General features: G+C 36.3%; 1 protein-coding gene across 9 annotated transcripts in view; it reads right to left on the bottom strand.

Moving 5' to 3' along the window:
- DMD (dystrophin) overlaps positions 1-23,626 on the bottom strand; it is a 2,656,945-nt gene that overhangs the window by 1,441,922 nt on the left and 1,191,397 nt on the right. For all 9 annotated transcript variants that reach the window (XM_027533579.1, XM_027533577.1, XM_027533571.1 and 6 more), the window contains 4 exons: positions 14,424-14,569; positions 12,274-12,486; positions 6,844-6,957; positions 5,476-5,631 (listed from right to left, as the gene is read on the bottom strand). In XM_027533579.1, coding sequence (XP_027389380.1) covers positions 5,476-5,631; positions 6,844-6,957; positions 12,274-12,486; positions 14,424-14,569 — 629 coding nt within the window. The remainder of the gene's footprint in view (positions 1-5,475; positions 5,632-6,843; positions 6,958-12,273; positions 12,487-14,423; positions 14,570-23,626) is intronic.

The raw sequence follows: 23,626 nt of genomic DNA on the forward strand, positions 1-23,626 counted from the left end.
CATCTGTTCTGAAGCAAAAACTGTCTAGTATATAATTTTACATTAAAAAAGGTGTAAAAAAGCATGTGTAATAGGAGACTCTTGCTTTATAAAGTCTCATATGTTTCTGAAATACTAATTTATAACAGAATTTATTACTTATTAACTAGAAAGATAGCAAAACTTAAAATACCCAAGAGATCATGCATGTTAATAGCTTATACAACGTACTCTGCTGTAACACACTGAGGGAAAATTTCAATTTAGTATTAGGATTACAATATATAATGCATCTCTTTTACCTTAAAAAATAACTCTACTCAAATGATGTTATTCTTCTCTCTGGGATTAAGTAGAATGCATCTTTTAAATAATACAGCTGTAATTTAAAGTCTTAATATAAAAGGCATAGTTTTAATAAAACAACATTTTCATGGTACTTTACCAAATATAAAATATATGCAGTACCATGTTCATGTTAATTTTTCTTATACTTTACAATTACCTGAAGCCTAATGTAGTTAAATTAAAGCTACTTAAATACTTTACTCTCCTAGGAGACTGTAGAACTTGATCTATTGAAATGTAAGTGTATGTTTCATTATAACAGCTAGAACCACATATCTAACAATTATACTAAAGTACAAAGATGATTTTGCATAGTCAATGAACCTATAACAAGCCCAAGTAAACAAGCTGTTAAATTTCTACTTGATATGCTGCTATAATCTTTGGAGGCAGCTGGCACAGTGGCAATAATATTAGAATGACTAACAAAACTTAGCCAAAGACTTGTAGCAAAAAACTGTATATATAACGGATGCTATAAAACGAAACCAGAAGAAAGGGATCAGGAGTGATTTTAAAATGAAAGAAAAGCAGGAAGTCATTTTGAAGTGACAGAACGAGTACACTGGAAAGAATACCAGCTTTGGAATCAGGATACCTGGATTCAATCAATCACTAACAAGCTAAGTGAATCTGGAAACATCACTCCATTTATCTGCACTTCTTAACTAACCTAAAAGTTGGACTAGATGATTTCCAAGGTCTTTTCCAAATTTAACATTCTGCTCTACAACTGATCAGAAAGAGATTAATTTTTTGTGGTTTCACATTTTAGAAGGATTTCTGTGAAAAGGTTGAAGTTAAAATCATACTTTCTCCTTCACCTTTATTACCTGAGTGATGCCAACTGTCTAGCCTGAAATTGCCCAATCCACCCCTGCAGTTTCAGCAGATTACTCTGCATCAACCGCTTTATAAAACAGGAAGTTCTTCGTGTTTCCTGTTCCAGAATTTGTAAATCTAACATTAAGCATTGCCTGACCCCACTCTACGCCCCCCGAACCTTTGTTAAGATACAATTGACATAAAACACTGTTTAAGGTACATACACCATTGTGAAATGATTACAACTGGATTAGTCAATGCCTTCATCATCACACATGATTATCATTTTTCTTTTATTATGAAAACATTAAAGATTTACTCTCCCAGCAAGGTTCATATGTAAATAAATTATAAAATACTGTATATAATATAGAATTGTCAGCTATAGTCACCATACTGTAAATGTGCTGTGTGTGTGCTTAGTCACTCAGGTGTGTCTGACTCTTTGCCCATGGACTGTAGCCTGCCAGGCTCCACTGTCCGTGGAATCTGAGATCCCAAGAACTCCCTCATCATAAATGAGAAGTCTGTACCACTTAACCAGAATCTCTTTATCTCTCTCACTCTCTAAGCCCTAGTATCCATTCTACTCTCTTGAGTTTGGCTTTTTTAGATCCCATGTTTAATTGAGATAAGACTGTATTTGTTTTTTTTCTATCTGATTTATTTCACCTAATATAATACCCTCAAGTTTCATCCAGGTTGTTGCAAATCACAGGCTTTCCTTCTTTCTCAGAATAATACTCCTTTGTCTATATGTATGTGTGTATCCATGTATGTACACACACACACACACACACACACACACACACAATCTTCTTTATGTGTTTCTCCCTGATCAGCACTTAGGTTGTCTCCTTATCTTGGCTATTGTGAGTAATGCTGCAATGAATTTAGGTGTACAGACATCTCTTTGAGAAATTCTGATTTTGTTTCCTTTGGAAATACACCCAGAAGTGGAAGTGCTAGATCCTCAGGCAGCTCTATTTTAATTCTGAGGAATCTCCATACAGGCTGCACAGTGGCTGTATTGTGTGTATGCTGGAGACTGCAGGGCAGGATGCTTAAGGGTGAAATTATAAAGATGTTACTGCTAGAGACATTGTCTGGGTTATGAAGCTGGGAGTGTGTGTCTGAGGCAGGGTAGAAGATGAAAATCACTGGAGTGGGTATTAAGTAACCAAGGGCTCAGGAATGGGAAGAACCATCTAAGAAGATATTGAAATCACCCAGAATTAGGACAGGAGTAACCGTGAGTTAGGTGTTAAAATACATAAGAAATGAGGCAGAGTGACCTGGGGGTCTGTGGATGACTGAACCCAAAAGATGCACTGAATCAGAGAAAGATAATGATCTGCAAGGTGCCAGAATGGCACCCGCCTTGCCACTCAATCCAGTGTTTCTTGGTAACTCTAAGTTTATAGTCACCAATAATTAAAATATATATCTATACATTATTTAGAAATTACACATATTTTATAATTTTATATAGGCAGCTTTATGTCTATTTCATCTCTCCTTGTTTATTTTATTGAACAAGTATTACATAATGGTTACTCTGTGCTAGATATAGATCTACACACCTTATACACACAGACTCATTTAACTATAGAAGAATGTTAAAATTCTTATAAAGTAAGTAGTAATATCATCACACTGTAAAGACTGGGAAACTGAAGTGCAGAGATAAAGCGACTTTTCCAGGCTCACAGAGGTAGCTTATGGTGGGGGCAAGATCTCAACCCAGGCAACCTGCTTCCAGAGTCTCTGCCCATACACATTGTTTGCCTGTCCATCCACAAGGAAGTCTTGCCCATCCATAAGAGTTCTTATTTCATCTAATTTAGCAAAAAATTCAGAGGGAGGGTGGGTCTGACAAATTTTTTCATTGTCAGATAGGAGTTACATAGATGTTATCTTTATTTCTGTGTATATAGTTCATATGCTCAGTTTAAATACCCCACTTGAATTCCAGATGCATTTTGACTGTATACTCCTCCAAAATAAACATGACCAAAGTAGAAGCACTGATCATTCTACCAAACTGGTCAATTGTGTTTCTCCCTTCAGTTCAGTTCAGTTCAGTCGCTCAGTCGTGTCCGACTCTTTGCGACCCCATGAATCACAGAACGCCAGGCCTCCCTGTCCATCACCAACTCCCAGAGTTCACCCAGACTCACGTCCGTCGAGTCAGTGATGCCATCCAGCCATCTCATCCTCTGTCGTCCCCTTCTCCTCCTGCCCCCAATCCCTCCCAGCATCAGGGTCTTTTCCAATGAGTCAACTCTTCGCATGAGGTGGCCAAAGTACTGGAGTTTCAGCTTTAGCATCATTACTTAGCACACAGTTTTTCCGTCTTTCATTTGAGCAACACTGTTGCTCAAAAGAGAAAACTCTGAATATGCTTTCATCCCTCCCTCCCTGTCACCCTGAACGTTCCACAAGCCTTATCTTTCATCAAGTACTGCCATTTCTAACAGGGTCTAATAAAACAAAATCAAGAAAGGAATGTGTTGTTAGCAGTAAGAGTAATGATTGTGGAAGTGAGTGTGAAAGCTCTGATCAAAAATGCAAGAACGAAGAATTTGCCTAATTGGTTAGAAGAAACAAGAAAAATAAATGATCACATTGAGTGGGATAAGCTTGCTGGAGGTAGCCAGGAAGTACAGAATTTCTACAAAGTTTGACTGACACAAGCACTTTGGTTCAGTTTGTCTAGAATAACACACTCCCTTCCTCATGCTACTTACTGTATAATGGGAAAATATACATAAAAACAATAAACAGTAATGAAACAGAGCAACAAGAATTCAAATCACCTCTGTCTCTGTGGAAGAGCTTTGAAAATTATTGGAAGAGGTTTGGACAGTCAACCAAACAGAGTGTCACAAGAGGATTATACATTTCAAATTTCTTTGTGTCTCTCAATCTTCACTATTCCCCCTGTTATTTGCCAGTATTATTTCCTACCTGAACAACTGTAATTCCTACATGCTTCCATTCGTGCCCCTTCAGTCTTTTCATATAAGAGGAATATACAGCAAATATTTACATGATGTCACTCCTATATCTAAACGTCTAATAGCTCCCCATTGTATTTGGCATGAATAGTAAATCCTCACTGTGCTTTATAAGAAAATTAATGACTCTTCTTTGCCACCCATTTTCTCATAAAGATTTTTTTTTTGCTATTGTTTCCTCCCTTGCTCTAAATAAATTGGTGCTGCTCTTTCTATTCATCCATTAAAAACATTCAACAAACAAACCCTTTTCATACTGGCCTTCCAGGAAAACATCAATGATATAATCTATTTTCTAAGTAATATTTTTTTTCCTTAACATCCCTTCTAGAACTGACTTACTCCAGGAGAAGAATGCAAGCTAGCTGACCCCGGGCTATCTCATCGGTGAGTTAATAGAACAGTTGAGCATTTGTCAGTGATGGTATTAGCTGGGTGACTTGCCTTGACTTTTCCTCGGCTCAATTTCTTTCTTTTTCAAATTTAGTTTTTGCCTTTTGGCATGATTTCTTTTCAACTTTGAAAGGTTACTTAGAAATAATGAAAGACTGACTGATGCTAATACACATAAAATGAAACCTCTCATTAACTTCAAAAAAGGTATTGGTGTATTAAAAAGTAATCATTGCTTTAGGTCAAAATTTCACTTTTGAACCAGAAGTATTTGATGTATGCTACTTGTATGTAATATTTACTCTTCTGCAATTTAATCTTGAAATTGGAAATAAATATCCATAAAACACTCCTCCATATAAAAATGAGGAACTCAGATATGAATGTACATTTATCTTATTTTTTTTCTACTAAGCCCTTCTCAACTATTTCCCAATCTTAATCTATTTATTGAAAGAGATGTATTGAAGAAGCCAAATTCGTCAATCTTACAATCAAAAGCGAAACATATTTATATTTGTACATATGCATGCATTACTCATTCATTTTATTTCTGTATCAAGTATAGAATTGTAAACTATCTTTGTTGATCCAATTACATGTATTAAGTTATGCAGTCGTTTGGAGAAAAGATTCAAAAAAAAAACAATGCCTAAGAAAAGGGCTTTATTGTTCAGAATGACAGCTGTATTCAATAAGATCATTTTAGGACTTCCAATAAGATGAATATACACTATCAATATATATACTATGAAAATAATTTATATGCTAGACAAAAGCTAGTTTTACTTAACCATGCTTTAAAGCATCAACACAGAGACTGAACTTTTTAAAAGAGCCATGGTGAAGGGAGACATTAAGAAATCATAATTAAAATGAAGCAAGCCAACGTAAAAGAGATGGGACATACCTGTCGACATATGTAATCCCATTGAGTGTTAAGTTCTCTGAGCTCTGTCTCCAGTCTAGAAGCAAACTCTGGCTCCGCTTCAGTTTTTATTTTCTGTCCACCTTCATTGACACTGTTTAGACTGGGCTGGATTGTCTGAATATCACTGACTAAAAGCTAAGGAAACAATTTAAGTTATCTGAAAAAGTTACCACAACAATTAGAAATGCAACACAGCTACACAGAAACATATAATTAGGAATCATGACACTACACATGAATTTTGCCCTTTAACATCTGAAATATATGCTACAAAAAATGTTCAATTTTTATGGCATGAATGAAATGGGGAATTATATATCTATAGTCTACTTAAATTAGCTGCTGCTGCTGCTGCTAAGTTGCTTCAGTCGTGTCCGAATCTGTGTGACCCAGTGGACGGCAGCCCACCAGGCTCCCCCGTCCCTGGGATTCTCCAGGCAAGAACGCTGGAGTGGGTTGCCATTTCCTTCTCCAATGCATGAAAGTGAAAAGTGAAAGTGAAGTCGCTCAGTCGTGTCTGACTCTTCACAACCCCATGGACTGTAGCCTACCAGGCTCCTCTGTCCATGGGATTTTCCAGGCAAGAGTACTGGAGTGGGGTGCCATTGCGTACAAAGTAAATAAACTTAATATTTCATGTTCGAAAACAGTGCAACAATGATGAGCTTTATAAATTACTATTTTTGAAGGAGGTTTGATTTTCCAGCATAGTATGCTGCAGCAGTTTATAGCAAGATGCTGTGAAGGTTATTGATAAAATGGATTTGCTTTTAAAGCTTTTACTCACAAAGAAAGTTCTTGAAAGAGCTAGATTGTTCTCTTCCTACTGCATGACAATGGCATAATAAATATTATTTCAAAATATGTCTTGTATTATACCACAATGTGACATACATGGAAAGAGCAACATCGTTTTACTGACAATCTGTAATAGGATATAACAAGTAGCTCAAAAAAATCATTTACCTTTAGCTTAAACTGCATGCTATATAAAAATAATATTTTAAAGTGAGTGTTGAATAAAAGGCAATATTTTGTCTATTTCTCTCTTATTTAGCCCAGTTTCTCAACCTTGGCACTACTGTCCTTTTGGATGGGGTAATTATTTGTTGTACGGTGCTGTTCTTTGCATAGTAGGATATTAAAATATGTCCCTGACCTCTATCCACTAGAAGCCAACAGCATCTACCCCACCTCAAGTTGAGACAAATGAAAATGTCTCCAGATATTGCTGAATGTCCCCTAGAGGGACAAAATTGCCCCTGGTTCAGAACCACTGATATCATTAAATAATAATTTCCATATCAAAGTCTTCATATAGAGAAGTGTCATATAAAAAAATCTTACCCTGCACTGCTTCAGCTGTTTTTTAAGAATTTCTGAATCTCCAAGGGCAGGCCATTCATCTTTCAAGAAAACATCAACTTCAGCCATCCACTTCTTCAGTGTTTTTATGTGATTCTGGAATCAGAGACCCATTTTAACACATTATTGGGGTGCTGATTTCCCTTGACACAATTCATCATGATGATATGTTTGAACACAAGCCCGCGAACAATTCCCATGGTTGAAGAATATCTCTAAGTAGCTCTTCAGGAAAAGAATATTTCCACTAAGACTGCATTTTTATGGTCTGCTGTATGAGCACTGGCGTATGAAGTCTGCTATTGTTAAAAATAAAAAATTACTACCAAATGTGGTTTTATGATGTTACTCTTGAGAACATTAAATCATATCCCCCTCTAGAGAAATTTTAAGTTACAAAACAACTCATGATAATACTAACAATGTGCCCTTACAGTACATAAAACAAACTATGAACAATAAACTCAATATAATAGTGTCTTTATAGCCTCCCTAAACGTGAACTTCCACAAATTGTTTTCTACAGTTGACAGTTTAAATAGCCCCTCCAGTGGAGAACTTTCATACCAAGATGTTGTCATCTTTAAAGAAAGAAAACTTGTGCTTTTAATTCCTGTTTTGCTCGACCAAGTTGACGTAATGATCAAATGGAAAATGTCATCCTTATTTATTTGTAAATAGCCAAATATAACCCATTAATTTTTTTTCACATAATGCCATTTTTCTTGCTCCTTTTAGGGCTACATTTCAAGTGTGTGGTCTGTCAAACTTCTTTATCTGCCTACAATTCAACTATGCTATCCAGATGAGCTATTTTGTCCCTTCTTAATTAGATTTCTATTCAAAATGTGTGCTAATCAGAAATTTCCCTCTTCAATACGACACATAATAATGACTTTAAAAGCATCTGACTAAATCTAAAGATTTCAGCAGTATTATCTGGCTGACATTTCTTGAATCTAGCTTTGCTCTTTGGCCCATATCGCCACTGTCCTAGTTCAGATCTTACCACTGCCTCCTTGACTACTACGTTAGCTCTTTCTGGTATCTACTTCAGTCTCACCCCATTCTAACCCATTCTCCCCAGTGGTACCAATATTCTTCTCACCTCCTTCTTCTTCTCAAAGTGATGTTTAAAAAAAAACAACATATTATTTTATCTCCCTCCTCTTGAAGTATCAATAATAGTTCCACATTATCATTATGCTTAATCTCATCATGTTTAGATTATAATCCATATTCCAAAGCATGGCATCCAACTCATTCATGATCTACTCTCAGACTACTTCTCCAAACACCTCTTTTATTAATCTCCAGACATAACTTTTACCTCTCCAATATTGAACAACTTTCAGATAATTGAACATGCTGCTCCATTTTGTCAGGAACTCTTTCTCCATCTTTTATTAGGTGCCTAAATTCTACGTGTTCAAGGTGTAGTCAGATAACTCATATCCCAAGAACATATTGCAACTCCTTTTCTCAGGATATGTTGCTTTTCTTCTCTTTCCACTGCCATGTTCTATGCACTGTTTTATTTACTTACCATGCTAGGTTAAATAATGACTCTTTGAGATTTCAGGCCCTTATCCCTGGAAGCTGTGAATATGGTGCCTTACATGGCAAAAAGGAATTTGCATATGTGATTAAGTTAAGGATATCAAGATAAGGAAATGATCCTGGGTTATCCAAATGGACACAATATGATCAAAGGATTCTTATTAAGATAGAAGAAGGAGTGTAAGAGAGAAATTGGGAGGTGCTACACTCCTGGCTTTAAAGATGAAGATGGAAACATGAGCAAGATTGTAGTTTCCCAAAACTAAAAGTGACAAGGCAATAAATTTTCTCCTAAAGCCTCCAGAAAGGACACAGCCCTCTCCATACCTTGATTTTAGCCCACTGAGCCTGATATTGAACTTTTGATACCTAGAACCACAATATATGTGTGCTGTTTCAAGCCACTAAATTTACAGCAACTTATTACAGCAGCAATAGGAAATGGATACACTTTCCTTTCTCCTTTGCCAGACATGGGCTCCTTGATGGCAGGGACCATGTAACTGTACCCTCTTTTGCCACTAGCACAGACAAAAATGTGTTTTTATATGTGTATGTATGTGCATGCATGTATCATATGTTCATAACTTGAGAGTCATCATTGTGGATGTTGTGCTTTAAAAAATAATTTAAAACTGCTAGGTCTTTTGGTTTGTGAAAAGTAAGAAAAAACAACTAAGTAGCTTGACTGGGATTTAAAACCAGAAGTGTGCTATTCCGATGCTTTTACATCATGCTTGCATCAAGCTTCTTTCCAACATTAACATTTTTTGCAATAATTTACCACATAAGAGAAATATCACTTGTATCACCAAATGTTTTAAACTTTAGACTACAGTGCAGTTGTTGGTTTACTAATGCTTGGGTAATTCGGTGGCACTATTCAAACAAATTAAGTCAGTGGAAGTTGGTTTGTGGAAGGCGATGGGATCAATTTTATATATAAAATTACAAGTGAAATATGCTGATGAAATTATGTATATTACATGACAGATAACTTTTTATTTGGTGGTGGTGGTGTAGTCACTAAGTCATGTCTGAATCTTGTGAGACCATGGACTGCAGCCCCCCAGGCTCCTCTGTCCATGGGATTTTCCAAGTAAAAATACTGGAGTGGGTTGCCATTTCCTTCTCCAGGGTATCTTGCTGACCCAGGGATCGAAGCCACGTCTCCTGCGTGGAGGTGGATTCTTTAGCACTGCATCAACAGGGACGTTCCCTCACCCTATATATATATATATATATATATATATATATATATATATGCACACACACATACACAAACAGATTCAAGGGGTTATATCTGATAGACAGAGCCTGAAGAACTATGGACAGAGGTCTGTAACATTATACAGGAGGTAGTGATCAAAACTATCCCAAAGAAAAAGAAATGCAAAAAGGCAAAATGCTTGTCTGAAGAAGCCTTATAAATAGCTGAGAAAAGAAGAGAAGTGAAAGGCAAAGGAGAAAGGAAAGCTATACCTATCTGAATGTAGAGCTCCAAAGAATAGCAAGGAGAGATAAGAATGCCTTCCTAAGTAAACAATGCAAAGAAATAAAGGAAAATAATAGAATGGGAAAGACTAGAGGTCTCTTCAAGTAAATTAGAGATACCAAGGGAACATTTCATGCAGAGATGGGCATAATAAAGGACAGAAATGGTATGGACCTAACAGAAGCAGAAGATATTAAGAAGAGGTGGCAAGAATACACAGAAGAACTATGCAGAAGAGATCTTAATGACCCAGATAACCACAATGGTGTGATCACTCACCTAGAGCCAGACTTCCTGGAACGTGAAATCAAGTGGGATTTAGGAAGCATCACTATGGGTGGGGATGATGGAATTCCAGCTGAGCTATTTCAAATCCTAAAAGATGATGCTGTCAAAGTGCTGTACTCAATATGCCAGCAAACTTGGAAAACTCAGCTCTGGCCATAGGACTGGAAAAGGTCAGTTTTCATTCCAATCCCAAAGAAGGGCAATGCCAAAGAATGTTCAAACTACCACACAATTGCACACATCTAACAAGCTAGCAAAGTAATGCTTAAAATTCTCCAAGCTAGGCTTCAACACTACATGAATTGAGAACTTCCAGATGTTCAAGCTGGATATAGAAAAGGCAGAGGAACCAGAGATCGAATTGCCAACATCCGTTGGACCATAGAAAAAGCAAGAGAGTTCCAGGAAAAAAAAAATCTACTTCTGCTTTATTGACTATGCCAAAGCCTTTGACTGTGTGAATCACAAAAAACTGTGGATGTTTCTTCAAGACATGGGAACCAGAACACATTATCCATCTCCTGAGAAATCTGTATGCAGGTCAAGAAGCAAAAGTTAGAACTGGACCTGTAAAACTGACTAGTTCCAAATAGGAAAAGGAGTACTTCCAGGCTATATATTGTCACCCTGCTTATTTAACTTATATGCAGAATATGTATGAAATGCCAGGCTGGATGAAGCACAAGCTGGAATCAAGATTGCCAGGAGAAATACCAATAACCTCAGATATGTTGATGACACCACCCTTATAGAAGAAAACAAAGAGGAACTAAAGAACCTCTTGATGAAGGTGAAAGAGGAGAGTGGAAAAGCTGATTTAACACTCAAAAAACTAAGATCATGCCACCAGGTCCTGTCACTTCATGGCAATAGATGGGGAAACAATGGAAACAGTGACAGACTTTATTTTCTTGGGCTCCAAAATCACTGCAGATGGTGACTGCAGCCGTGAAATTACAAGACGCTTACCCTTTGGAAGGAAAGCTATGAGAAAACCAGACAGTGTATTAAAAAGCAGAGACATTACTTTGCCAACAAAAATCAGTCTAGTCAAAGCTATGGTTTTTCCATTAGTCATGTATGGGTGTGAGAGTTGGACCATAAAGAAGGCTGAGTGCCGAAGAATTGGTGCTGTTGAACTGTGGTGTTGGAGAAGACTCTTGAGAGTCCCTTGGACTGCAAGATCAAAGCAGTCCATCCTACAGGAAATCAGTCCTGAATACTCATTGGAAGCACTGATGCTATAGCTGAAGCTCCAATACTTTGGCCACCCGATGCGAAGAACTGACTCATAGGAAAAGACCCTGATACTGGGAAAGATTGAGGGCAGGAGAAGCGGACAACAGAGGACGAGATGATTGGGTGGCATCACCGACTCAGTGGACATGAATTTGAGCAACCTCTGGGAGACAGTGAAGCACAAGGAAGCCTGGCATGCTGCAGTCCATGGGGTCGCAAACAGTTAGACACACCTGAACAACAACAAATACACACACACACACACACACACACACTCACTCAGAAAATTCTTTATCACTGAGCCAACAAGCAAGTCCCCCAGCTCTAGATAACATGTTACAATTAAAGCCGACATATGTGAGTTAGCCTGTGTGTGTGTACGTGTGTGTGTGTGTGTGTGTATATATATATATATATTTTTTACTACCAAAATAACAATGTATTTTTCAGGAAAAAAAAATATTTCCTGCACTGCAAGCAGTCTCCTGCATCGCAAGTGGATTCTTTGAGACACCAGAGAAGCCTTATTCATAAGCTAAATAATTATTTACAGGATAACAAGACTAAAAAGAAAATGGGTTTTGAATTGAGCTGAAAAGTTTTTTTAATTCCTGTTGGTAATGGTGGGAAAAAACTAATTCTAAAGAAAATCAAAGAAACAGAACTCTTAATGCCTTCTTAAAATCAATAGCAAACTACTGTCCTTTGAGATAAATTTGTATCTTTTGGCCTTATCACTGACTTTAAGGGACTATGGCTTTTAATTGTATAACTCATCATTAGGAGAGAAACAAATAAAAATCAATATAAAAAGTAAAATCTTGAATTACCTGAAGTTTTCGGAGTTTGGCCATTTGCTCCTCTAGCTTTTGGCAACGTTCATTCAGCTGGGCAGAGAGTTTCTTCCACCGACCCTCAATGTCTTCAAATTCTGACTGATATCTCTGGCTTATATGAGAGGGTGCTTTCCTTGACATCTCTTTCACAGTGGTGCTGAGATAGTTTAGGTCATTTTGGTGCTCTTGCAGAGAGCTTTGTAAAGCCTCAAAATTAAAAAGAAAGTGCCTTTATACTAATTGATGAATATTAATGAGTTTAATTGTTCAATTTCATTGATGAGTTTCAGATAAATCAAATGTACTTAAAATGAAAGCTATGTGGCTCAAACATTTAAAATAATAAATGATGTAACATCAGATGTGAAATAATTAGCAACTTAAATTCTACTTTCAATCATAAGAATAATTTACACATTATTTAGTAATATTGTATTTATAAATCTATGCCTATTCTTTGGCATTGCCTTTCTTTGGGATTGGAATGAAAACTGACCTTTTCCAGTCCTGTGGCCACTGCTGAGTTTTCCAAATTTGCTGGCATACTGAGTGCAGCACTTTACTTATTTTACACATGATAGTGTGTACCTCTTAATCCCATGCTCTCAATTTGCCCCTCTCTCCTCTGGCAACCACTGGTATATTCACTATATCTGACTGTTTTCTTATATTCATTTATGTATAATTTATTTTTGCAATTTCATATGTAAAATGATATCCCATTCTGTAAATTTGTACATCCTTTTCAATTTGAGCTACAGTTTTGAGCTACAGTTTTTCATAGTAATAATAGTCATCATTTCTTTTTATGGTGACTACCTGATTAATGACTTACTCAGACAGATGTTTTCCTTCTTTTGTTTTTCTTTAGGATTGGCTCTGGTACTTTTACAATGCTGTGATCACTTCCACTGATTTTTGTGCTTCCCCATCATATATATGTAAAGAGTTTTATTAAAATTTTCTACAAAATTTATGCCTATTAAAACGTTTTTGAATTTTTAATCTACGTAGTAGTTTGCTTTGGTGTAACATTTGACACAAGGTTCTGACTTCATTGTTTTCAGTAAGTTAATAATTCAGTTTCTCAATAATAGTTATAATTTTCCCTTCATCACTGCTTTATGAATGGAAATATACTCTTCCATTCATCTGTGTACCATTTCTTATATACTTAACCCACTCCCCTAATTGCTATACCTGTGTACTGCTGTGTTCTTTTACATTTATAGTTCTATTAAGTCACATAACTCTCGAAGTAAATTTTAAAATTATTCCAGGTGTTGTAAATAACAACATAAAAAGGAAAAAAGATTAAACAGTTATAGTTTGCTTTGTATTATAGAAGAGGAAATGGTTTAATTAGGATGATGTATACTGGGAAATGTTTAGAGATTTCTTTGAAGAAATACTTCTAAAATTATTTTTTTAATAAATAATATTCAATTCCCAAAACAGAACTCCTGATACAACAAAGTTAAAGTTTTAACTTGTTTTCTTAATTCAGAAAATGTGGACATATTATCTCAGCTCTTAAAATATAATACACAAATGTGTTTTAATGCCTTACAAAATAAAATGTGATTAGATATACACCACAGGTTTTTCAGAATTAGTAGGAAAGCATCCTAAAATCTCATACAAATTACATCTTTCATTTCCAATATTAGCATTTTATTTCCTAATATAAAACTGTTAAAATACACTTAATAGAACTCCAAAAACTAATTATAATATTACATAAAATGAGTTTAAATTAAAACTAATTTTAAAACTACATTAATTTTACTACTTTCTGGTTGGAAATATGAGCTATAAGTCAGCAAGCAAAGGGGAGGAAATAATACCAGAGCTTTTATAATAATCAAAATCTATGTTTCTGAAAATACACACTAAGCAAGAAAGAATATATTTCATGCACAGATCATATCATTGTCTTCAAAGACGGAATCTTTATCTTAAGGAGAGAGGCACAAATACATTAAATATTATGCTTTTATAGCCTTCATTTTTTCAGCTGGCCAACTGTCATACTTGCCACGATTATTTTAATTCTAGTATTGTATTAAAGTTATAACAATGTGACTGCTTGATAGATGAGCAAGACTTGAGAGATGTATCAAGATTTATAAAAAGTCACAGACCTGTAACTCCTCAAGTCTCTGCTCCATGATCTCGTATTCAGTGACAGTAACCTGAGGTATCGAGAGTTTGGTTTCTGACTGTTGGATCCACGTGAGGATGGTACTCATGGTCTCCTGATACCGCACGGTGGGTAAAGTGTCCAAAACTTTATCGAAAGGGGAAAAAACAGAGAAACATTTAACCATTTAAAATTTTGTTACTTGTCTTTCTAAGTTGCCAGAAAACTCAATCATACTAATTATAAATATTAACAAAACGTGAAAATCTGAAAATATAGAGTAGAATATGATTATGACAGAAACTATGCATATATGGCATTCAATCTTGCAAGATTTGCATGGTTAAATGAATGCTTTTTAAGTTGAAGAAATGGAGCAACAGAGTAACTTGTCCAAAAATGGAGCAACAGAGAGGCTGAGTAAGTTGTCCAAGGTAACACAGATGGTTGTTCAATAATCCAAGTAGATAGAGTTCATGTATATTTGACTTTGAAGGCTATCCTCTTTCTATATTATTTGCCTTGAGGGAAAATAGTACCATTATCTACAGCAAATGATATTTTAAATTATATCATTTCATATCTTATCTTACTAAAGAAACAATTTTTGTGTGCTCAATGTGTGTCAGAAACCTTAATAATGATCACACATATTATGACTCTTAATTCTTACAATAAACCTCTGAGACATGCATTTTTATTCCATTTACATTTGAGGAAACCGAGGTTATAAAAGAAAGCCAACTGATTTGCTCACAAACATCTAGTAAGTGTCATAGCCAGGATTTTCAGCCAAGATTATTTAATTTTTGGGGGGGTTCAGGATGAGGAGCACGTGTACACCCATGGTGGATTCATGTTGATGTATGGCAAAACCAATACAATATTGTAAAGTAAACAACAAAAAAAATTAAGTCACACCCGCCAACAAACAATGCATTTTCTCTAACATGTGTATATATATGTATACACACATACATTCATTTCAATTATATATAGGGAATAAAAGTATATATGGGAAAGTACAATGTGTGCATTGTGTATAGTTATATATGCTTAAAATCTAAAATGCATGTTTATATATACTATTTATTATTATATATTATTTTCTATTTTACACACACACCCATACAGATTATGTGACTAGTAGCTATACTGACCATGTTCAAGGTGGAGAATTTTGTTAGAAAACTGGAAATGATAAAAATGATTTTAAGTGGTTTAAGGAGGTTAAAAAAGAGATTATACTAAACATGCAATAAGTGAAAAGTAACAAAACAGTGGATGGGTTTCAAAGCAGATTAGATAAAGCTAAACAGAGAATTAGTAAACCTGAAGATAGGCCAGAAATAAATTATATATATATATATATATATATATATATATATATATATATGGAATGAAGCATGGAGGGACAAAAGAACGGAAAATAAAGATGAGAGAATTAAAGACATAGAAAAAAACAGCAAAATGAACATAAATGTATCCTAGAATCACAGAGAGAGATGTGGGACAGAAGCCATATTTGAAGAGATAATGGCTGAGAATTTTCCTAAATAGATAAAGCCACAGTGCAAAATACTAGCTCAAATCACTAGATCAAATGACATTATTTAAACCATATTATTTTTAACAGATAGCATATGGGTTTCACTTCCATATACCAATTCCTTCTAAACTAAAGGAGAAGAATGTAGGAAAGTATTTTGCATGCTAATCAGTGGGGTTTTCAAATGGAAAGTACATTTTTAGAAAGTGTGTTAGAGAGGGATACTGAGAATTGCACTCAACGGACTTCTATTTATTTGTCCGTTCATGCCCAAATGTATTTTTAGAGGCCTTTGTCAATCTGAGCACTTTTGATTTCATACGGAAGGACGTCAAAAGGTCTCTGGTACTTTAGACCTCCCTGCTTTCTTTCATACAAATAATGTGTTTCTGTCTCTACGGACGAGATACATTTGAATGCTAGGTAATTATTTATAAAAACAAAGATGAATCTCAGGAATAGTACTGAAGTAAAGGACTACTTAGTTATGATGAAGCAAAGAGTTAGAAGGAGATGGGTGTATGGGTAGAGACGCGGAGGAGGTATGTTGAACTGAACAGTGCTACTTTCCCTTGGGGCAGTGATTGGGAAACAACATTTATTAGAAGCGTGCCACGGGTGATATGCATTTTATCCAGTTCCATTTTATCCAGATGATTAATATATGTCAGGAGAGAAAGATAAGTATATAAAGTGTTGATAAAAATTTTAGGATTACTTTTATTTGAAAAAGATCAACAGGTTCTTCTATGAACATCAAACAGAACTGCTTCTCCATTCTGTTTGTACAGAAACAGCCTGTGTAGCATGACAATTAGCAAGTCTGATTTTGCAGTTCAGTAAGCCTGTGCCTTGGAATTGGTTCTCCATTCACTAGCTTTGGCAAATTACTTAACATTGGAGCATCTTTGACCTCATTTATAAAAACAGGGATGGAGATACTTTGGGGAGAATTAATGGAAGTCATTTATTATGTCTTCATTCAGCCAATATTTATTCAGTGCTCTGAGCACCAGGGAAGCAAGAAGTAAAAATTTTAAAAGCAAAGTCTTGGCTTTCATGATGCGCAAAATCTAATTGGTGAGTTAGGAAATTAACAAACAAATCAAGAGACTGTATGACTAATAGTAATAAATGGGGAAATCAGTAGAAATAAGTGGGGAAGATCCTTCTGCAAAATGCAATAAAAAGGAATTTAAGATAGAGAATTAGATATGGAAATCTTGGGGTAAATGAGGATTTACACAAGGGTTGGTGAGTAATCAACAGATTAGCAATGGAAGCCACTATCATCTTCAAGATCAGAGAGACAAAGGGAGGAGGTGTGAGACTGCGTCACAAGAAACCAATAATTGGAACCACCCAGTAGGAGCTGAATTCACAGGGGTCTTCTCTTTGGGGATGCAGAGTCCTTGAGGTATACTGTTTCCAGAGGGGGCTACAAATGGAGGATTCATTCTCAGGCAGTGATGGAGATGCACCCTTAAACAATGAGAGGGGAAGAGAATATTGTAGATTCTCTCCTCTTCTCACCTTCAGTATCCTCCAAGTGTCTTCCACTGACTAAATCAAGCAGGTAGCCAATTTAAACGAAGAATCCTAGGAAGTATAGTTTTCATGGGACGAGCAGGGAATGACACTGAGAACAACAGAGAGACAAAATATCTCCCTGGAGATGATGGTGAGGGTGGACATGGAGGGAGGGAAAGGAATTCGATAGGAGCAATCAAGTACATCAGTGGTTTTAGCAATATTCCATTTCTTAAGTAGTTCAGTATGCAGTGCAGATTTCTATTTTTTCATTATTTGAAAAAAGCCTATATGTTACAAAAACTCTTTGAATAAAAATATAAAATAAAATTAAAAAGGATAGAAAGTGACTAGATAGTGAATAAAAAGTCCTCTCCTTGGAAGCACCACTTGAAAACAGACTTAAAAGCACTGAAGGAAGGAGCCTTATGAACACAGAAGGAAAGGTTTCCAGGTAATGTTAAGTCTCTGGAGGAGGAAATGGCAAACCACTCCAGTATTCTTGTGTGGAGAATCACATGGACAGAGGAGCATGGTGGGCTACAGTCCATAGAGTTGGATACAACTGAAGTGACTTAGCACAATTACAAGTCTAACAGTCCAAAATGGGAGAACACAGCAAGTGTAGCAAGAAGAAAGTGAGCAAAGTAGAGTGTGGGGTGATAATAGGGCAGGGGAGTCCTTGGGAACTATGACCACAGAAGGCCTCTGTAGACCTTAATAAGATGCCACATTTTATTCTAAATTTGTCTCTATATTTGCTTATTACTGAATCCACTGCTGGGTACATAGTATATTTGCTATTATTAGTAGCTAGAAGGGAGATGCAAGATAACAAGAAAGTGAAAAGGACACACTCAGGGCTAAGCAGAAAACTGTAAGAGTTTAACACAAAGTTTCATCTAGGTTAATAATACTCAATAGAGACACTCATGTTCTTTCATTTGCGGAGAGGGAGTAGTTTCCTTTGAACGAATCTTATATTTGAGAGAACCAGATACATAGCCAAACCAAAGATATTGCTCTAAAATAATTTATACACACACACAAAATGTTCACACATGAACACATAGTATGCAAGCATATGAATATTCTAACACACACACAGAGTGAATTTGAAAGTTTTTCCCACTGTATCCTACAAAGAGAGTTATGATCAGATGAAAAATCAAATCATAATAGATAAAGAATTGAAACATGTAAGATATCATGTAAGAAACGAGTTGCCAGTCCAGGTTCGATGCACGATACTGGATGCTTGGGGCTAGTGCACTGGGACAACCCAGAGGGATGGTATGGGGAGGGAGGAGGGAGGAGGGTTCAGGATGGGGAACACATGTATACCTGTGGCGGATTCATTTTGATATTTGGCAAAACTAATACAATTATGTAAAGCTTAAAAATAAGATAAAATTAGAAAAAAATAAAATAAAAATAAAATAAAATTAAAAAAAAACAACAACAAAAAAGGGAAATGGTATCAGAAAATATCAAATTGTTTTGTTTAGGTTTATTTAAACAGCCTCGTTTCAGTACTGGATAATACTAAAATGCCATGGACGGAGAAGCCTGGTAGGCTACAGTCCATGGGGTCTCAGAGTCAGACATGACTGAGCGACTTCACCAATACTTAGTGGTCATTTAAATATATATATGAGGCATACTTTATTATATTACACAGCTTATTAACTATGTATTTGGAAAAGTGTTTATACTGAGGATAACCTTGGTATTAGTAGTATCCTGGGGAAAGACTGTAAGTGTAATTGTACCTACATTAAATGAGGAAATAAAGATTTTCAGATTTGTTAGCATATTACCAAAGTGATAAGGTAGCATAGCACAATACAAGTAAAAAAATGGTTACTTAACATATTTTATAATGCTACAGATTGTCCAAACCTCAGTCAGCATCCACCTACATGTAATAGATCAAAGGAGGGAGGAAAGCAGATCGATCAATTGATCGATAGATAGATAATCAGACAAAATGCCATAAAGTGAAAAAATCCATTATTTTCAGCACAGAGCACCACACAACAAAAATCCCTAAAATCCAAAAGATGAACACAGAAATGTTCTAAATTATTAAATGATACATTTGATCAATCTTTCTCCTATTAACTAACAGAATTCTAGCTAAATGTTAGGAAATAACGACACCTTGGTATTACTATTTTTTCCTTCTGTTAATTTAAACAATATGTTAACAAAGCATGCATTATCTTGCATTAGTCAATGAATAATTTACATCACACAAAGTCTCAGGTTCTCTTCAAAATCCTGATGAAGTACTCAATCCAGACCACCATTGCATGTGGGTTCTACATACCATGCTGCATGGATGGAAAATCTTATTCTGTATTCTGACTGGGGATATTTGGACACTTCTTTTCCTCGTTATCTGCATCCTGAGTAAACGCCCTGGCTGTTTCACAGGTGCAATGCTTTGAGGAGAGCTAGAACTAAAAGGACTCTGTTGGAGAGGGAGAGGGTGGGAAGATTTGGGAGAATGGCATTGAAGTATGTATAATATCATATATGAAACGAGTCGCCAGTCCAGGTTCGATGCACGATACTGGATGCTTGGGGCTGGTGCACTGGGACGGCCCAGAGGGATGGTATGGGGAGGGAGGAGGGAGGAGGGTTCAGGATGGGGAACACATGTATACCTGTGGTGGATTCATTTCGATATTTGGCAAAACTAATACAATATTGTAAAGTTTAAAAATAAAACAAAATTAAAAAAAAAAAAAGGAGACCTAGCAAGTCCATAGTTTCTGAACTGCCTACCTCACTACCCCTGTATGGGTTCATCAACCAGGAAATCCTTAGATCTGAAGAGCTGTGGGAATAGTTACCCAATGGGCTCCAATCTCACCTTCCAGTCCACTTCACTTCTAAGGGAGGCCCTGATTTATCTTCCCCTTTTTAGCTTCCTTCTGATCTTTCAGTTTAATGAGAACGGAAATATTTCAGTTTCTGAACTGTTGATCTTTTTCTGTATAACTGCTTCTGATCAGTATTCCGATGCAAGACGTCAAGTCCTCCCGCTGAGAGCTAAAGTAAACTCCCACTCTATTCTGAGAGAAGACAGGGCAACTTGCAGAAAGATCAAATGCCTTTGTTAGTATCTCAGAGGTAACTTATTTAGCTCAAGCAAAAACCCACACAAGGAAAGAGCCTTCCTAGCCTCTCCATGTGTAATTTTGCTTCCTTTCAATCTTTCTTTGTTTCTCAGTGTCTAAAAATGCAAAACTGATGTATGATTTTATATCACAGCATAAAATCCATCAGCATGGTCTCAGTTTTCTCCTGTTAATGTCTGGAACACTCTCCATGGCTCTTAAGAAGTCCTTCTAGACTGTTGACCTCTCTAGGCTCACTTTGCACAACTCTCTGTCTCTGTGCTCCATGGACACAGGACTTCTGTTGTTCTTAGCTAGCCAGCACCTACTACCCTTAGTCTCACTAATTCCTTCTCATCTTTCAGCTTCTGTGTCCACCAGGTCATTCTCAAGGAAATCTTCTCAGATCTTCCCAGCCCGGATAAGGTTTCTTTATTTAGTTTCAGAGGCCTGGCCTTAGACTTTTCCATCCAAACACGCATCTCAGATGTATAAAAATAGCCATGATTTTGTGATTAATGGCTGCATCTTTCCCAGGATTACAAGCGTGATGAGACCAAGGAACACATGGTTTTAGTTTAGTGACCTATCCCCAGTGACCACTATCTTGCCATGCAAGGACTCAGTATTCGTTAAACAAATGACTGCAGGTTAAAGAGTATAACCTTGAGCATAAAAACAGAATGCTTTGCCAGCAACATAGAAGGAAACCTGTGTTTGGTGAAGCATAGAATTTGAACATGAGAAGAAAGAATTTACCTGGAGAATTCAGACTATTAAGTCTTTCTAATTCCTATGGAGCCTTCTAAATTCTGAATAGCTCAAATTGACTTTCTTATTTATCTCTCTTATCCTTTCTCACTGCAGTGGTTTCTAGATTACTAAGGTAGATTTTCTTTAACTCCAATGATTTTTTTTTTCTGGAACAATTCATTTCTGAATTTAAAATTTATTAGTCTGGATAAAAATGAACAAACAGCAAAGAAAACATATAGTGTGCCTCACATTGTAAAGACAGAGAAAGAGAGGATGAGACAATGCACACACACACGTGTTTTTGTTTTCTCCTGGAATTCTTTTGAAAAGGGAAAATATCATGATCTAAATTCTACCATTTTGAAATTGGATAAAGCAACAATTTTTATCACAGTCTAACCGGGAATGTTAGATTTATATGGAAATATGAGCACCACAGCATAAAAAAAAAGTCTCTCTCTCTCTCTCTGGCTCAGTGGTAGAGAATCCACCTGCCAATGCAAGAGTGTTGTGTTAGTCGCTCAGTCGTGTCCGACTCTTTGCGACCCCATGGACTGTAGCCTGTCAAGCTCCTCTGTCCATGGAATTTCCCAGGCAAGAATACTGGAGTGGGTTGCCATTCCCTTCTCCAGAGGATCTTCCAGACCCAGGGATCAAACCTGGGTCTCCTACATTGCAAGCAGATTCTTTGCCATCTGAGCCACCAGAGAAGCCCCATACCCTCAGAAGGTGCTCAATATTTGCTGAATGGATGAATGTTCTAAGAAAACAAGTACTTGCCTCAATCCCCCAACAGGCATAGTATATAAAATTCATAACAGCATAATTTATAATTACAAAAATCAGAACCCACATGCCCAGAGAATAGCTATGCAAATTAGAAATTAATGACACCATAAAATGCTAAGTAGCCATTAAACATTAAAAGTTTACTGAGAATATTTATAAACCTAGTGAAGAAATAGATGCAGGTTCAGTCCCTGTGTTGGGAAGATCCCTTGGAGAAATAAATGGCAACCCACTCCAGTATTCCTGCCTGGGAAATCCCATGGACAGAGGAGCCTGGTGGGCTACAGTCCATAGGGTCACAAAGTCAGACATGACTTAATGACTAAACAACCACAACAACTCTCTCTCATATACATGAGAAATATCTGTGTATATTTAATATTTACTGTATTACATATGATTTATTAATTTATTATTTCAAGTATTTATTGATTGTCAATTATCTTTTGGCCTCTATACCTTTTAGGAATGCAATAATGAGGACAAGAGAGTTTTTGAATTCATTAATTTCATATTTTACTCATGGATCCAGATACTATTCTGTGAAAGTCAAAGTCGCTCAGTCATGTCCAACTCTTTGCGACCCCATGGACTATACAATCCATGGAATTCTCCAGGCCAGAATACTGGAGTGGGTAGCCATTCCCTTCTCCAGGGGATCTTCCTGACCCAGGGATCAAACCCAGGTCTCCCACAATACAGGCAAATTCTTTACCATATGAAGCTTCTATGGTGGCTCAGATTTTACTCATGGAGCCAGATACTTTTCTAATATAGTTTTGATCAAATTGTAATTAATTTTAGAAAAGAGAAATATAGAGTATTATGACAGTGAATAATAGGAACATCATATATAGACTGAGAGCTTATAGGGATTAACTTTTGAAGAAAGATATGAATGAATAAGAATTAGCTATGCTAGGGCTCCTGGGAGAATTCTATACACAAGATCTGAGGTAGGAAAGCCTATGCTGTCTTCAGTACATGAGACAGCAATATGGAGTAAGAAGAATAGAAGCATGAATGAGGCTGTAATTTGAGGCAGGCAATGTCCATATTATGCAGGGCCATTGAGGCACCTTTAAAGTCAGAGCAAATGGAATTCATTGAACATATTACACACACAAAGTGTTATGGCTACATTTTCCTTCAGAAAGACAATTCTGGTTGAAATGTAGAATACAGGTTTCTCAGTATCAAGAATGAACATAGGGGAGATAATTTAGTGGTCCAGGCAAAAAACCATAGTAGTTTGGAGTTATGTTATGATAATAAATATGAAGTTTGGATGTGAGCGCTATTTAGGAGATAAAAAACACAGACATGGAAATGGGAGAGGGAGTGGGTGGAGAACAGGGAATATCAATGATGATTCTGAGTCTCCTGATGGTGCAACTCCACAAGTATTGGTTCTTTTCTGTGATGTTAGAGGGACCAAGAAGGAAGTGATTG

The sequence above is a fragment of the Bos indicus x Bos taurus genome, chromosome X (genome assembly GCF_003369695.1).
Source record: "Bos indicus x Bos taurus breed Angus x Brahman F1 hybrid chromosome X, Bos_hybrid_MaternalHap_v2.0, whole genome shotgun sequence".
NCBI lineage: Eukaryota > Metazoa > Chordata > Mammalia > Artiodactyla > Bovidae > Bos > Bos indicus x Bos taurus.